General features: G+C 33.0%; 1 protein-coding gene and 1 pseudogene across 1 annotated transcript; one reads left to right on the top strand and one right to left on the bottom strand.

The window, feature by feature from the left end:
- Positions 1-1,747: 1,747 nt before the first annotated feature.
- Positions 1,748-3,956, bottom strand: LOC133203968 (toll-like receptor 4). The gene is made up of 2 exons (XM_061339760.1): positions 3,090-3,956; positions 1,748-2,956 (listed from the first exon to the last, which is right to left on the bottom strand). The coding sequence occupies exons 1-2, from the start codon at positions 3,954-3,956 to the stop codon at positions 1,748-1,750; spliced, it is 2,076 nt and encodes a 691-aa protein (XP_061195744.1).
- A 13,007-nt stretch (positions 3,957-16,963) lies between these two features.
- Positions 16,964-19,106, top strand: part of LOC133203967 (toll-like receptor 4) — a 178,485-nt pseudogene continuing 176,342 nt past the window's right edge.

Genomic DNA, 19,106 nt, shown 5'->3' with positions numbered 1-19,106 from the left:
ACTAAAAAGGATTTGCATTAATTTAAGCTGAAATTTCAGGGGGGGGGGGGGGGAGTTAGTTGTGGGGACTCTTATTAAATAAGGGAAGAAATTTTTAACGCTTCGTCATTGTTGTCAACTAAAGCAGGTACATGTATTATAAACGTATTCGCTTATCGTACCTGCTGATTGCCACGGTTTAGGAGTGCTTTTGATCCATAATGTAAGTATTTTATTTCTAAAAAAAAAAAAAATTAATAAAAGAACTTCTGATGAAAATAGGAAATAAATATTTTCTCTCTTTGCATATGCGTCCAGTAGGAATCTATTCTTAAGAGTATATTAGAAAGTAGTGAAAATTTCAGGATAATTCAATGCCACTGCTTTAAAAATACCGAATAATCTTTCAGCAACGTACAAAAGTAGAAGATGCGTTCTTCCATAGTAGTTTGGAGGACTCTGGTTATCAACATCTATGGGGCCTTTCAGTTTGTAGATATTTGATAAGTCGTAGAGTTAATAAGATTCTAGAATTATATGCATGGAACTGAAGTGTTGCTCCACTTTGACCCATCTCTGTTACACGATTAAAATTCATTTTTATAAATTTCTAGCTTGCTTTTTTTCAATATTGCTCATGCTTGCAGGCAATCCAGATCCTGAGCTGATTTAAGTAGGTTAAAAAAATCAAGATAAACCATATTTTTTCCGGAATGAATTCATTTTCTTTATTTACGTTTCTTTTCAATAATACTATAATCAACAAAACACCATAATTTTTCTTGAAATACATTTATACAAATGGCAAGTATCAATATCGAATATAACCGTTTCATTCGAGGCAAAACTTATTGAATAAAATAGAAAAAAAAATCCGACAATATGAAGGAATAAATCAAACCTCCACTTAAAGACAGTCTTAGTAATAATCTCCTTAATAAAATACTAAAAATTCAAATTTTTTACAAAACATGAAGAATATTTTTTTAATTGGTTTTTTTCTGATCGACCTGATCACAGTATTATGCAGGATGTAGACATACGAGTTAAAAGCGTTTAAGAACACACTTCTACGAATTAATCGACAAACAGGATATAATGTTGGCAAAAGATTTAACAACAATGCTATTTTTAAGAATGATACATTGATGATATGTGTGAAAATGTTCGTAAACAAGAGAACGAAATACAGTTTAATATGAAATATAGGCGTAATTCTTTTTCTTGTCATTTATTCTAATTCCCATTCTGAGATTTCTGTATTTCTGTATTTCTATATAATAAAAGTAATTAATATACTACTCCATGGCACCTGATCCCACCTCTGATATTTTTTTAGAAGTCTATTATGCTCCGCTCCTGATTTGTATTGTTTCAATGAACTTATGAGCTTGATAACTGTTTGTTATCTCCATATTTCATAAAACCCTCCATTCATTACAGTATTTATGTACACTCAAATTGAAAACAGAGTATAAAAAGAGTTCATTGAATGCTTAATTATGTTTTGTATTGAAAAAGTGAAGAAAAGGAACAGTCGACAAATGAATGAAAATAACTATTGTTGATTGATGAAACGTCGTTGATATGTCTTACTATTGAATTGAAGGCAACAGCATTTTTTTTTTCTCAAATAGAATCCGTTTAGATATATTCTGCTGGATTATTGTTTGTATAAATCGTAGCGAAAGTTAAATGTTTTGATGCTCTTAATTTTAGGGGAAAATTGTGATTCCAAATTTTCTACAATTTCTCTTTAAACCAAGCACTACCCTTGTTCAATGTCAGGCGTAATGAGAGGTTCAGTGTCACACACAAAGTCTTTCTCAATATCAGACAGATCATCCTGCATAATAGTAGGCTTAATTTCTTGCTCCATGTCAGACATAACATCCTGCTCAATGAGAGACTGAAATTTTTCCCAGAAGACGTCATACGCACATTCTTCCTTAGGATACTCCAAGTAAGAATTTTGTTTCAAGATAGTCAGCAATATTCCAGGGAGTGAATCTATTTTAACTTTAGGGAACAGGATAATATGAATAAATTTCAAACTTTTTCCTCTTTTTACACCTTCCCACCTTGCTATAGTGATTTCAAAAACTCGATACTTGTCGATGTCGGATTTCAAGTACTCATCAGATAACAAACATATCACACGTCTGCTTTTTTCAATGGCTTCCATTATGACAGTATATTCGCTTTGCCCTGCTTTATGAACATCGTCACGGTCACGAATGAAAAATCGCAAGTTTGATCGAGTTTGAAGACGTGGGATCATTACATCGACCACAAAATCTTTCATATCATCGGAAAAAGAAATAAATGCATGGTAGTCATACCCCATTGGCCCTATTTCTTTTGAAAGAGTTCCAATTTTTCCCAATCTTTTCTTGACTTTGAAAATGAAATATATAATTTTCCACTTATTTTTTACGATTATCACACCTATCATTATGCTCATTAAGAAAGCAAGTGCAACTGATATTAATAAATAAATCAACAAAAATGATTTGCAATTTCTTCGCAAAGTCAACAAAGACGAAGAGGCATTTGAGAAATCAAACGTTTTGGAACTTGCCATTGAGCACTGATATGATTTAAATTGTTTAAAATGCATTCTGTAGGCAGTAATCCAGGAAAGAAACTGCAAATTTTCACATGAGCATAAAAGTTTGTTTTCAGATATATCAATTGTTAGACTTGATATTAAAAATAGGCTTCCAAAAGCACTTTGCTGATGCATGTTTATCGTTGTTAACCTGTTTCTAGCCAAGTTTATCAATTTAATTTTTCTCATGTGATCCATTTTTACGCGCCATTCAAAAAGCAAATTACCTTTTAAGTTTAATTCTTGCAACTCTTGAAGGTTTTTGAACATTAAAGTTGGCAACACGTTTATGTTGTCAAATGAAAGATCAAGTATACGCAGGGAATGCATATTTTCAAATATTTTCCCCTCAATGTCATTCATAAACTGTTTGCCAATATCATTTTTAGACAAATTCAGGATTTGTACTCCAGTTGCGTATTTAAAAAAAAAATTGGGAAATGTTTGAGCAGAAATTATTGGAAAGATCGATAATTGTTAAATTTTCGATTCCATGTACTGGTCCAATCCAAGAGTAGAAGAAGTTATGTTGTAAATAGAATTCCCTGAAACCTTTGGAGTTTATCCCAAATTCGGGAATAGCCGTATACAGTCGACTGGAGTTGGCATAAATAATTTCTGCTGACCTTGGAATATTAAATGTTATAAGCCGTTTGTCATTCGTACGAAATAATATATCTGTACTTCTTTCTGCATCTGTTCTTCTATCGTTTTCTGAAAAAGTAAATTCACAGTCGTCGTGCTTTTCAATACAGTTTTCGAATATTGACCACGGAAACGGCGCTGGTCGAAGTTGAACGCTTATATTAAAGATGCGAACACTTTCCACAGAGAAATAGTCTATCATATATTTCCCTTGAGTCAATTTATTTTCCCCAAGGGATACTTTTTTTAACGTTTTGGGAAGAACTTTTATAGCTCCTGCCTCAAACTGCTCAAGTCGGTTTTTTTCGATGTATAATTCGGTAATTTTTGTGTCTTTTAAGTTGATAAGATGACATGTACGGATTTTTGTCCCTGTTCCAGTCAAACAGTTTATACCATTAAATCGAAAAATTTCTATGGCTGTCTTTTCCAGATTTTTTGTGATATTTGGAAGTGAGGCAAATCCTAATCTCTTGTTATGGGATATATCAAGATGTTTAAGAAATGGGAGACTCCCAAACGCTCCATCATCAACATGCAAGATTTCACATGCTGAAACATCAATGTAGGTCAAGTTAGGCAAATATTTGAAAAAACCTTGCGATATTTTTTGAAACGAACAATGTCCTGTGATTCCAGACAGATCTAAGATATTCATATCTGTTAATTTTAAGAATCCTTCTCCGAATGTAATATTTCGTGGGCCGTCAATTTTCAACATTTTTAATGCTATTAACTCTGAAAAAAGCATCATCTCGAATCAAAATATGATCCACTGGATTAATGTTTCCCTTCAAATTCATTTCTGTCAGTGATTTTAAATCTGAAAAAAATTCTTTCCTGAACGATGAAAAATTTATGTGGTTATAGTCCAAATTCAGCGTTTTCAATTTTTGTAGTCCCTGAAATGAAATGTTACTCACTGTTTTAAGCTTGTTTTTGGAGAGATCGATATAATACACGTCCTTAGGAAAAGTGTTTTCAATTTTTTCAATAAAATTATCACTAAGGTCGATCCAGGTACTGTTTTCATAAAACTTTGGAATTTCAAGCAACTTTTTGTGTGAGCAATCTACTTTTGTTTGATTCTTTACTTCTTGGCAAGTGCATTTCACTGTACCAAAGTCACAAATGTAACATCTCGAATACATTATCGATAAACAAACGAATATCACTATCAGAGATTCTTTTAATGAGCACAACTTGTTGAAAGTAAATCCCATGATGTATTCCGATGATCTTTTGTCGTATTATTGTTTTCTGATTTTGATCAAATTATTTTAAGAGGAATTGTCACTTTTTCTTTCATATTGTTTGCTAGAACGGTTGCAGCAAAAACAAAAAAAAAATGATGAGAAGATTAATTTTAATCTTGCAAATGAGTATGGAAAAAAACGTCTGTTTTATGTAAGGTAAATTATTGCTTATTAACAAGGAACATGATTACAATGCAAAAATTCGAATCAGCATAATCTGTAGAAGACAAACTACTAGTAAGATTTGAGACGAAATTTCCAGCAAATCCATATTATAAAATAATGAAATTAAAATTATACGTCAACATATCAGCAGACTCACTTCTGTTGCTTTTGTGCCTTCATTGTAGAGGTTTTGAATGTTTCCTGTAGAAATCAGCTTTTTATATGCATTTCTTCCTTCAAAACAGACAATAAACAGATTTATTTAAGTGTCATTTAAGTGTCATTTGCAACGATATCATTTTAAATTCATACAATTGTAAAACAAAACGGATTTAATACCTTAACATTCTTACTAACAATGGTTTCTAACAAAAATTTTGAAACTAAAAAAAAAAAAATATACGGATCTTAAAATGTGATCCGGATAACAGCTTATTGATTTTTTTTAAATTAAACAGCAAATTCAGGCCAAAACAGGAAGGCAATCATCTAGATAATTACTCGTATGATAAGGATAAAGCCTTAAAGAACTGAAGAACTACATTAATGTGTATATTGACATTAGGCTTCATCGCTATGATTTCGCCTACAATCTCTAAATTACATCGACACTTGAAAAGATAAGTATTATAAGTATCAAGACACATAACATTTTGTATACATTCACAATTTTATTTATTTATATTTTTTTTTTAAAGGGGGGGTTAAAGAAATTATATCATCTTTTTGATAAAAAGTATACATAATTGACAATTTGGCACATGGTTTATTCTTCTCGCAAGTGAGTGAAGGCTAGGTATAGGCATTTCTGTGCACATGAGCTAATAAAACCGCACCAGAGGTATGCCTATTGTGCAGAAAAAGTTTCAAATCCTTTTTTACATACTTACATGTAGTTCCTAAGGCATGATATTTACATTCTACATGTATTTTGCTTTGAAATTGACGGCATCCAAAACAACATAACACGGACAGGGTGTCAAAAGTATTAAAGCATGTGTTTTATTTTGACGTCACAAACGTTGAACGCCGTGGACGTGCAACGCTATAAGCGAAAATCAAAATTCACGCTCACTTTGAAAAGAAGCTGTTGCAATGGCTCTTCCATTAATTGTTATTTACCGTAGGGATAATACAGGGATTTTGGAATAAAAATCACATTTGCAGTCGAGGCAAGGAGTTGAAAATGTAAATATAAGCATTGAATCATTATTTTTTGAAAGATATAATCTTATAACTACAAAAGTGTCCGCAAACAAAAATTTTCATAACGCGCTTACGTACGTTACTCTATTAGTCTGCACACACCATTGAAGTTACATGTATGAGACTATTTCTTTCAAAAAATGATGATTCAATTCTTCCCATAGCCAGTGCACAATATGACGTCATATTATCACGTCATCGTTCTTTACTACTCCAAGTTATAAAACATATCAACAAAAGAGCTTCGGCGCAAGGGCAAATCCTATTTAATTTTACATAAATGATGTATAATTATAGGAAGAATATTCTTATAATTGATAAAAGTGCTGCACAAATTGTATGCACTTTCTAATTTGATATGAATATCAGAAAACTTACAGAGAACTGTGAATTTTTACCTTTTTTCAACTCAGAACTTTATAAATAGTACCTAAACAATTGATTTGTCGATATTTGTGCACCAATATCATCAATCCTTGGAATGTTTTGTTTCTATAAATTTAAATAGAGTATATCCTTGTGTCGAAGCTATTTTCTTGAAGTTCTTTAAAACTGGTTGTAGTAGAGGAGAATGACGTCATTATGTGACGTCATAATGTGTACTGGCTCCCATCGTGGAAACCAAGACTGTATTAGAAAATAAGTTCTAACCTATTCTGTACAATAGGTATAGCCCTTATGCGTTTATTTGCATGGACACATCTATACTTACATGAAGCCTTTATTCACTTGCACTGAATAAACTGAAATCAGCACTGTGTTAAAATATTAAATTCTTATTATCAAAGGGGACCATTATATTGAAAAATACAAATTTTCAAGAAAGAAATTGAAACCCTGATATGACAGTCCTAAAAACATTCAGTGAGAAAAAAGATTACAAAGTGTATAAATTAGAGACACAGAAAAATGATAACAGATTATTGTAATTACATCGAAGATAACAAAAACAAACAAAATACACACCGGTCACAGTAGTCTAGTGGAAGGCCTAGGGCGTGCTCGAGAGGTCCAGGTTCGATTTTCGATAGCCGCACTTTACAGAAGTAACAATTTCGATTTCTAGAAAGCCTGACATGTTATCTCTTTGGCTTCATTAGCCTCATGTAATAAGCAGTGAAATGTAACTTCTTTCTCGATTTTTACTGGCAGTGTTATCGCTTTCGAAAAATGGGGGAAACCAGAAAAATAATATTTGACAACTAATCTGAACAATCTTTGACAGGGAAAAGGGGGCTGTACCAACTAAATAGTCCTATTACATGTAGGGGGAGGGGGAGTATCACATTTACTCTATGTGTTTTTTTTTTTTTTAAATTTTAATTTGCATAATACTTAGTTATCCTGTAGGAGACCTCTTTTATTTGTATACTTAAGGGAGCCCCATTTCTTCAGGGCTATACAAGGAGGCTGGGGGTCTAAACAATTTTTTTTTCAAAATTGATCAAATTGGCAGAAATGCTTGATATAATCATCAGTTATATTTTAGTATAAAGGACAACACCACAATCATCCTTAATTTTCGAATTTATTACATCTTGGTATACTGCACATTACTTCAACATGAAAACATAACAAAAAAATATGAAACACAAATATAAAGCGGAAAGTGGCTAAAAATATAACAATTACATCAGATAAAATAAATTCAATTAAAAGAAACCTTCTTACAATGAAAATGTTACAAGTCAGCTTTGCTCCAGTTAGTTTTCCCAGAATTTCTGAATATGACACATAAATGCAGATAAATTGATAATAAGTACATTTTTCTAAAATGCATTTTAAATCTTATGTCATATCATATGTAATTAATCATTCACCAAGTATCTTAAATTATAAAATTAGAGCCTTATTTATATTCCATAATTAACAATGTCAAAATATTTAACAACTTTTTGTAACAAGGACATATTATTCACATTACATATCATCATATCTGCCTTTAGTAAAGTAATATGTCCAGGGCCTAAGGATTATTGAAATTCCTTTCATGGAATAAATAATACCAATTTATAATAACCCTAGTCCTATTCTTTATATTTGTCATCGAACAATTCATGTAATATTCAAGCAAATTGCCTAGTTTATTACATTTTCAACAGTGAAATACTGTGATTTATTTATTGAATAAAAGTGATATTCTCTCACACTGTGAGAGGATACCCAAAATGATATTCTCTCACAGTGTGAAAGGATATCAAGTAAGTAATAAATAATTTCTGGCCTATCATAAGATAGAGATAGTAACTAACCATCTTGATAGAGCTAAAACTGCACATTTTTTTCCCAAATATGTTGCTAAAATCCATGCTATGTAATGTTTTCAATCCCACAACTGCTAAACTATGACGTCTCAACCGCTCAACTATGACGTCAAGCCTATGGCATTGTGTTAAGAAAAGACAGAGGCAAGGGGGAAATCAAAGAAAATGTAATAAACAGAAAATTCAATGTTTTGTAAATGAATATGGAATTTATTACACTCGTGAGACAGGATTTTTTGATATTTTCACTCGTGCTTCGCACTCGTGAAAATATCAAAAAATCCTGTCCCACTCATGAAATAAATTCCAATTCCTCTATATACATATACATGTACATGTATCATTTAGCTGTTTAGGAAGTCATTTTTGTCTGTTTAAACATGTTTATAATTGATAAAATACAAAGAAAGAACAATCAAACGTATTACCTGAAACTGAAGACTGGTCAATATTGTCCAGGTTTTAAGCAATAATATACCGATGACAAACACTGAAAAACTCAGTATACTTGGACACGTGTTTTCTCTTCGGAGAAGTATGCATGGTTTTGCAGTACATGCACTTCAGACTGTACGTAGAAAAACAATCACTGTTGTCGCTTTTATTGTTGTTTACATAAACGGATAAATCTTGTCTGTTTCTTTTTTCCACCACTTATAAACGGCCTAGTTTTGTCTTGACACTTTTGACAGTTTATCTTGACAATTGTTTTTATGGACTATTATTACCGTATAAGGATGAAGAGTTCATTTAAAGAACATTAACTCTTCCAGTACTATGGAAGAGTTACAAGACTTCAAAGTGAAATCTTTTTTTGTTTAAAGATAATAACACTCTAAAATGGCAGCAACCCCCCAGCCCTCTTAAATACAAAAGGTTTAATGTTGCACTTATAAGCATTTACACTTGTTATATACCAACGGAATTCAATGCGTTGAACTGTATACATTAAATTTCAACTTTTGATTTCTATTTCCAAATCAATTTCTATTAATATCGACTTTAGATAGAGATTTGCTATCGAAATAAACAAAATATTCTGTATTTATATTGAAATGATTTATTTTTCAAAATATCCATTACGAAATTTAGAATACGCCGGTATACAAGATTGTTATATCAATTACAATGTTATGCAAATGAAGCTCAAAGAATATAGTTTATTCACAAAAATTGTTCAACTTTTGTAGGTTCAGATTTTAACAAACCGTTAACAATGAAGTACTTAGAATTCCTTTTTAGCTCTCCTCAACGAAGTAATACCCTCGGCTTCGGTGTCGGCGTTGGCGTCGGCGTCCCAGGTTAAAGTTTTTGGAGCAGTTTCCTTTTCAAGTACTCCTATGCCCTATATTAATCAGAGATGCATTGAAGATGCTTCTAGTGTGTTTCATTGTACCAGTCAAGAATGACCAGGTTAATATTTTTGAAGCAGATTAAAGTTTTAGGAGCAGGTTCAAGTTTTTGGAGCAGGTCTCATTTCCAAGTAACTATAGGCTCTATATTGACCAAACTTGCATGGGTGATCATCTAAGGATGCACATTACTGAACTTGCTTCGGATGCTGGATCTGACCTACATTTTCCGGATGATTGACCAGGTTAAAGCTTTTGGAGCAGATCTCATTTCCAAGTAACTATAAGCCCTATATTGACCAAACTTGCATGGATTATACACCTAAGGATGCACACTACTGGACTTGCTTCGGATGCTGGATCTGACCTTTATTTTCTGGATGAGTGACCAGGTTAAAGTTTTTTCAAATCATTAAGACACCTTCACATTCAATATGAACTATCATTTTAATTTATAGTATAGATCTAAGAGGAAACTTGAATTTAAAAAATATACCAAAAATTGATTTTCGGTGAAATGCATATTACTGAAGCACAATATATTTACGATTATTACTGTTGGTTTGCACTTTTTCCTAATAATATTTCAGCAGTCTATGTTGTTTCTAAGGCGTTTCTTTAAGAGGTGAAACGCATATATTAAAAATACTCTACAAGTTTCCGTTTTACAATTTCTGTTTTAAAATTGACATATATTTTTAACTTTAAATGCATTGAAAAGCACGTACGAATGCCTATAATCCTCTTATCCACAGGTACAATGAAATACGCAGTCATTAAAATAATTCGGGTCCAGAGAGAGAGAAAAAAGAGAAAGAACATAATTACAATTTAGATTATGCATAATAAAATGGATGAAGTTATTTTAAACAAATGTCAGCGAAAACAGTTGAGAAATAAGGTGAAAAAGGGATCCGTACATGAACCAAAATCTTCCCTCAGATTTATATCAAATTCTACTAAAATTAAATTTAAAATTTACTATGCTTTATATGCAGTTTCTATCGTATGCTAATTGATGTGAAAAAATTGGAAATTTAAAACACCTGGATATATCTGTCAAACCTTTGGAAAAGAAGAAGATAATACTAAGTCATTAGCATTTCCTGAAATGCTTTAAGTCGTATCATTTATTTTGAAAATTGATTATAAATTCCTTCGTTTCAAACTCATTCTTTCTGACTATAGTCTCAAAAACATACTTAGACGCAAGACAGGACACGGAGATATGCTGGACTATTTTTTTTCTTACGCAATTCAGAGCGTTAAAAAAGCCGGAAATTTGACTTTTTAAAAAGCTTATTCCCCCATTTCCTCATCCTAAAAACGATGCTACGTGTCGGCGTTAGAAAAAAACGATAACGTTTACCATCGTCTATTCTGCATTACAGAAATCAGCAACATCTATACATTCTGTTAATCATGTAAATGACTCCACAGTTGCTGAAACGCATACATGTACGAGAACCGAATTAATTATATATGCGAGACTAAATGTAGCCTGTAATCAAATTTTAAAGACAACTTTTATGCATAATAGCAAATACTTTTACTTATTTTTTTTTTTATGAATTTGTACCGGGCTCATTATCAGATCATGATCCGGTATACAAATTGGCGCAACGAACTGGCATGTTTTTTTGTTTTTTGTTGTTTTGTGTGTGTGTGTGTGAGGGTGTGTGTGTGTGTGTGAGGGTGTGTGTGTGTGTGTGTGTTTGTTTTTTTGTTTTTTGTTTTTTTTTCTTTTTTGGTTACATTTTATTCTCAGAAATCAAACACCGAAGAAAGTTTTTGACGTACGATGATAAAATTCTGACTCCATTATAAATACCAAGGCACTGCAGATGCATACACTTTTTGTCCTTTAAAAATATATATCGAAACCAAGGAAAACACAGGTGCGGATCCAGGAATATTTTTCCCGGGAGAAGTTGGGTGGGTGGGTGTGTTGTTTACATCAACTATTATAATTACATCTTTGCTCAGTCCTGGGAAACCTATTTCATGGAGGGGGAGACTCTTTAGACATTTTCTTTACTAAATTTTCTTCAGATATACGACTCTCCTTTTTATTATAAGAGGAGGCCCTTGTTTCTGGGGGCAAGGTAACTACAAATTTTAAGAAAATTCATTTCTCTTAAATAATTCCAGGGAGGCCAAAACTCACACCCGAACCCCCCCCCCCTTCCCCTTACACCCGCGCATGAAACAGATCTTCAACACTGTGACACGTGCAGTCATGAATTACAATTGTCCCGGAATGTAGACTGGTCCGAAGAATTAAAAGTTTATGTCTTTGTAAATACATGTAATTAAATAAAGACGTGACAGTAATGTCAAAAAAATCAAACATTTAAAATCAATAATTCGATTATTCAACATAAATTAGAGTGGGTTATCAATTTTCCCAACACCAACCCAAGCTAAGCTGGATCAAATCTGATATTATTCTTTGATCTGTAATTAAGGACAAACGGATTGAAATTTAAGGTCCCTGGCATAATTGAATTATCTATATAATTCATTGAACTAAACAGTGAAAATAAGAATGAAATTCTGTAATACATGTAAAAGTTATTTGTATTATAAGATCGAATAAAATCTTTTAACGTATACGCTGCTTCGGGGGAGGTGGGGGGGGGGTGGTAAAATTATATTTCCATGTATACATACATCTTTTATGCATGAACGCCAAAATAAGCGGAGTTGTTTGCATTCGTTATTTGACGCATGATATGAAATGCTCGACAATACTGGGGAAAGGACTTCTCCACCAATATCTGTTAATGTCATGTCGATGTGATACATGTACATCTATCCTTCGTCTAACAGTATATGATAAATATCGTAAAATCCTAAATCCTCATTCTAAAATGTTTACTTTACAAACTCCTAGGCTCTTTACTGGGTATCATTATTCTAGACATTAGTATTAACAGCTAGTACTTTGAACAGTAAACGAAGACTTTAATGAAGCATCTACCTACTTATTATGATTTTATGTACTGATTTACTGCAAAGAGAATGGAAACACAATGACTAAATTACAATTTACTTAAGAGGAACAAATATAAAAACGCAATTTTTGTAAACATGCATTTTAATCAATCAGTTAGGCATTCAGCCAAATGATCATCATACAAAAACATGAAAGAAAAAAAATGATTTGTAACTTCAAAGAATAGAGTAAGCGTTGCGACCACGATTGGTAATGTTTCTTTTCTACTATGGAATGGTGGTTATATAAAATGTACATTGTATAAAATCAAATCTGTTTATTGTAGAAATTATGGCAGATTTGCATTGAAAAGTGAATAGCAGCAGCAAGGTCCTAGTTTAAACATACCTGACATTTAAAAATACCCCCCCCCCCCGAAAAAAAACAGGTCCATAGGCCACATCGCTCACCTGAGCACATTGGCTGGGAAAAAGAACAAATCAGTTCAGTATAGAAAAAGTTTAAATGTTGCGGGGGGGGGGGGGGAGGGGGGGCTTGAATTTTAAACTACCTGAGGATGCTTCCATATCAATATAACAAATGGCTTTGCTGTTCTTGAGCAAAAGATTTTAAAGATTTTTCCTATATATTCCCTTGTTAAAAATTTGATACCCCATTGTGCCCCCCCCCCCCCCCGGGTCAGGTCAATCTACAATCTATATTAAATGGACTGCTAAAAACCAATATAAAAACTGTTTTATGAAAAAATACAATGATTAGAAACTATGAAAGATGTCATGCGCGTTTGCAATTTGTTGTCACGTAGTTAACTAGAAAACTTTATAAAATAAATTGTAGTATGTGCCTTGTTCAGAACACCAGCACCCCAAGGTTAAGGAAAACGAGCAGCATCTCTTAGGCATTTAAACAGTTAAATGAACAACAATTTTTTTTTTTTTTTTACATTACAAAACCCGTGATCAGATGTGTTTTTGGCAAGGGAACCAATCTGATAATTGTATTCACCGATAGTACAACAAAGGAATACAGACGCTTTTAAGAATTCCACTTTATTTAACAAATGAATTGTTTTTACAATGAAGTGCATTGAAGTGGCAAAATTTTTCGTTTGAATGGAAAAATTGGGGTCTTTCTTATCGAACATCAATTGTTACATAATGACACGCAGCCCATTTCTTTAGAAACGATAAAGAAATATTCGTCGTAGAGCTTTAAGACTCCCCACTCTCTGCCACTAGCAACATGAGTTACACTGAAATGGAGATTTTACGAAGTTAGGAAAGAGAGTTAGAGACTCTCAGCTTTATTGAAACGAATATGTACCTAATTATGAATTTATCATGTTTTTTGGTGTTACCACAACAAATGTATCGGGCGAACACGTGTTTACTTGCTGTTTCAATTTGATTGGCTATTGTATTTATGGAATACCTGTTAAACAGGTATTCAAATGAATCATTTGACCGTTTTTTTCCTTTCTTAAGAAATCGGCGTGTCATTATATGACAATCAACGGTAAAGAAAGCTCAAAACGTTCCATTCAAACAGGAAATTTTACCACTTCAATGCGCTTCATTGTAATTGTGAGCCTGGGAATAATAGAATAAAAATGACAGATTACTTTTTATCTACGAAATGCATGGAAAAAAGGTCTTTGTGCCTTTCCGATTGCCTGTAGATTTGGGTTGTTTCACAAGCGTAAAATTCCTGTAGTATCCGTAGTAACCCACAATGCAATTCAACTCTTTCAGCTGATTTTTCAGTATAAGCCGCGTCTGGACCTCATTTGCTAATCTGACTCAAAAAAATATAATCCCAGTTTCCATTCAAGTATTTTTGTCCAAAAAGAAATTTTATACATAACTGCAGAAAATAATTTCATTAGGAATATTTATTGAAGATTTAATGAATAGAGACTGAAGTACATTTCTACAGATATTATACAGTAGTGAAAACTGAAACACAACATAACCTTTCTGTTTACCATGTCTCCACGTGGAAGTCACTTCCTAGCCACATTTCCGTGAATGATTTACCTTATCTCGCTGTAGTCTAGCCAAATCTCGCCAGAGCTCTGTCAGAGCTTCTAGGATCTCTTCGAGTTTTATAATTTGCAGAACACCGAAAAATAAAGGGTTCACATTAGGGGTGCAATATGGATCACAAGACCCGTATCAGTTGACTCCAGATGTGTTACTACGTGTACAAAGTAATGTTCAAAATTTTCTCAAGGAAATAACCATGTGTACTGAACTGGCAACCCCACATCTTAGATAAACAGTGCCCCTGGAAGTTTATATATTTCTTCCATTTTGCTTCGGTGAACAATACAGGGGCCTACTAGGGCATGTACTGTGGCATACTGTAGGTCACTGTTGGAAGCAATAGCCATACTGGGGCCTACCGTAGGCGTACTTGGGCCTACTGTAGGTAACTGTGGCATGCTGGGGATACATACAGTGGCATACTGAAAATTACTGTTTATACAGAGGAGACATACCGTGCCATACTGTTGATATACCGTAGATAGTTGTGGAAATGCTGTAGGTTACAGAGAAAGACAGGGGATTTACATACGGACAGGGGTTTTGAAAGCCAGTAGTGCAATGAGTGTGTACGAGTATATCTTGGAAGTTTTGATGAAAAAACGCATTTTTGGACAACTTCCGGTTTAAAAGAACCAACATCCGGTAGAAATGAAATGACTTGCAATATTCAATTAGCTATGCTATAAAAAATTAAAAATGATAAAAAAATAAAATAAAAATTGCATATTTTTAAACTACTTCCGGTGAACAAATGACGTGATGACGAAAAAAAAAACAAAACATCAGATGCAATTTTACAATTCAAAATTTGTTATCCCTGAAAGTTTCATGACTGTATCTTAAGCCGTTTCTGAGGAGAGACACAGACAAAATTCGCGGCTAGGATTAGGTTGTCCGTAAAATATCTCAGTGCACCTACAGTAGTAACTTGTCTGAACTACCTAGATATAACGTCATAATAGCATGTGACGTAATGTTACTGCAAAACTTGGGCTGACAGGATGGAGAGATTGTCATAAATTTTAACATTCCTGTCTTATGAAATGTACAATTTATTTTACGTTGGTGTTGAAATCAGGTGTGGATTGTTTATAAGCTTCAGTATAATGGTGAATATTTGCATTGACATTGTGATTTCTTTCTCTTGTTTGAGACCTAGTGCATTCAGACAATAACCAAAAAAGCAGAATATGAAATGCTCTCCGTTACACATACGCAGACAGGGTAAGAATTTAAACATCGTGTATAAATTAGACTGGCATATATAGGGATACATTGAAGATATTCTGTGTGAATCTACAAGACTAGTATGTTCTCTAACTGAATCTTGCTGGGGGGGGGGGGGGGTAATTTGCTTTATAGCCTACTAGTATTTTATATAAATTGCTATAAAGAGTGAAAAATACCCTCATGAATATGAGTTGGTAAGATGAAGTTTGCATGAAAAATTTACTATATAAATAAAATTCAGACTTGTCCCCAGCACTTTATTTAAACAATACGATATGATAAATTGATTCATATAACATAAAGTTCCCAATAATTTTGTTTATCACTTGTGCCGATGTGTTTTTGTGCAGCATTTCGGAATAATTATAAGTGACCGTCTTGTGATCACCGATGTCATGTGACAATAAAAAATATTGTTTTGATACCTGATAAAACTCTCTTCGCAAGTCGCCTGTTCATGATCATATATACATACATTACAAATAGAAATCACGACACAGACCAAATAAAACAATATGATTTATCGCATTTCAAGCCTTCGGACAGTCTTATCCTAACTGCCTTTCAAATTAAAAAAAGAAAATCGGGAATTACTGATGACCGGAAGTGACGTCATCAAAATAATAACAATGTCTTAAAATCATATGATTTTCCATCATTGCTGAGACTTTAATGAAAATCCATCGACGCATTTAGGAGAAATGTCGTCGACAAAATCGGTAAGAATAATTATATTAAGAAAAGTTGAATGGAAATCAAACAGCAGAATAATAAGCAAGTCTCCCGCCTCAACTGAAGATCTTAATAAATCTGATAAATGATTAATATGTTACTTCTTTTGTAGTGTATGATATTGATTTCGATAAACATACATGTAAAGCAATTTAATTTTAGATTCAAAGTCAAAACCACATTTGAATGATATCTTAAAGGTATTTTTAAATCAAAATTTATAGCATCTTACATTTACATCTGCAAATCAAAGTGCACTCTTTACATCAGAGACCTTGTTTTAAAGTAGACAATGACATGATTAAAAAAACCCGGATGTTGGATCGATCAAAGGTTATATATATCATTCAGTTTTGTTTGACTAATACTCACAAAGAAAAGACATCGCCTGGAGACAAAACTACGAGACATAAAATAATCCATTGAATACATATTCCTGATGCCTAAAAAGTTGGGGGAAAAAAGCGAAGAGTAATCCTACAGCAATTTTACAATACTGGACAATTGTAATACATCATGGGATTGACTACTAATTCATTGTGCTTATCTCAGGTATTTATGATAGTTATTCACATTTTCTTACACCTGACGTCTTCGAGATCTTACATTTGTGACTTCGGTTCAGCGAATTGCACTTGCCAAGACTTTAAGAATCAAACGAAGGTAGATTGTTCCCACAAAAATCTCTTTAAAATTCCAAAGTTTTATGAAAAAACAACCTTGATCGACCCTAGTAACAATTTTATTGAACAAATAGAAAACAATTTTCCTAAGAATGTGGATTATATCGATCTCTCCAGAAACAAGCTTAAGCGGGTGAGTAACATTTCGTTTCAGGGACTACAACGATTGGCAACATTGAAATTGGATTATAATCGCATTAACATTTCATGGTTCGTTAAGGGAATTTTTTTTCAGATTTGAAGTCGTTGACAGAGATAAGTCTGAAGGGAAACATTGATCCGAAGGATAATATTCTGATTCGAAATGATGCTTTTTCAGAGTTAACTGCATTGAAAATTTTGAAAATGGATGGTCCAAGAAATATTACGTTTGGAAAAGGATTCTTAAAATTAACAGATTTGAACGTTTTAGATTTATCCGGAATCACAGGAAACTCTTCCTTTAAAAACATATCGAAGGGATTATTCATACATTTGCCTCATTTGACTTACATTGATGTTTCGGTATGTGAAATCTTAGATATTGAAGGTGGTGCATTTGGGAATCTGCCATTCCTTCACCATCTTGATGTGTCACATAACAAGGGAATAGGATTTTCATCACTTCCAAACATCGCAAAGAATCTGAACAAGACAACCATAGAAGTTTTACGATTAAAATATTAAACTGTCTGACCGGAATAGGGACAATAATCCGCACACGTCATTTAATCAACTTAAAAGACACAAATATAAGCGAAATATACATGGAAAAAAATCGACTAGAGCAATTTGAAGCTGGGGCTTTGAAAGTTCTTCCCAACTCGGTAAAGAAAGTATCACTTAGAGAAAAGAAATTGACTCAAGGGAAATATATTATAGATGACTTTACTATGGATAGTGTCCGTATCTCTAATCTAAGCGCCCAACTTCGTCCAGCACCATATCCGTGGTGGTCAATATTTGAAAACTGTATTGAAAAGCACGACGACTGTGAATTTCCCTTTTCAGAAAATGTTGGTGAAAGAGGAAAAGCGACAAACATGTACACAAATGAAGGGTATATTAATAATGAATCTTTTTTCTATTGTATTAAAAAACGCAGCTCTGTTAAGGCTGCATAAAGGGGGCGGGGCCTAATTTATACGGGAAAAGTTTACTGTGACATCACACAAATATAGCAATTCCCCAAATCTAAACTGCATAAGAGTAATGAACTACATCAAAACTTACCACTGCATTCATTTTTGTCGCTAGTTAAATCCCACACAGCAAGATATAAACAAGTCACTGATCGCAATGTACTTGTCGACATGACGTCATCATGGTAAAGTTTGACGCATTTTATGTGCAGAGAAAGGCGGATCAAGTAATTTTTTCACAGTGAAAAATGCATTTTATTATTAAACAGAATATTATTTGAAAATCTTAGGTATACCATTAATACAAATCTGAAACGTTTGTTTAGTGCCATTATTTAAAAAATATCGAGATAATGTATTGAATTAATTCTACCGTGTTTTTGTCTACAGGGTGTGCATGTTTCACGCCGAGGTGCCTCATTAAATCGCCTTTTCGCAAGGGCATACACTTAATGGATCTTGACCATTTTTTGAAAACACATAATGGACATATTCCTTAACTTGAAAAGTACTGCTGCTTTTCTGAAATCTATAGCATAACATTATAAATACATAAAATACTTGGTAAAGGTCACACATATTTCGACATTAGCAGGATAACTTGAAATTTAAACTAATAAAATGCGAATTCTATTTAAAGCAGCAGCACTTTCCGTAAACTACAAGTTATGCAGAAACAATCTATTACTTTAATTTTTAATTTTAACTAGGGGATATTGAAATTTGTTTGTGACCTACATACAGTACACATTTCATGCATTTATCACGTGACTATCAAATAACGTGACCAAACCAAATTCAGTACAGAGCGGGGTAAACAATGTTATTTCAAAGAATGTTAAAGTCATAAGAAAA

The sequence above is a fragment of the Saccostrea echinata genome, unplaced genomic scaffold (assembly GCF_033153115.1).
Source record: "Saccostrea echinata isolate AGI-Se365-2 ecotype Australia unplaced genomic scaffold, CSIRO_AGI_Sech_v1 ptg000052l, whole genome shotgun sequence".
Taxonomy (NCBI): domain Eukaryota; kingdom Metazoa; phylum Mollusca; class Bivalvia; order Ostreida; family Ostreidae; genus Saccostrea; species Saccostrea echinata.
This window is presented reverse-complemented; position numbering and strand designations above follow the sequence as displayed.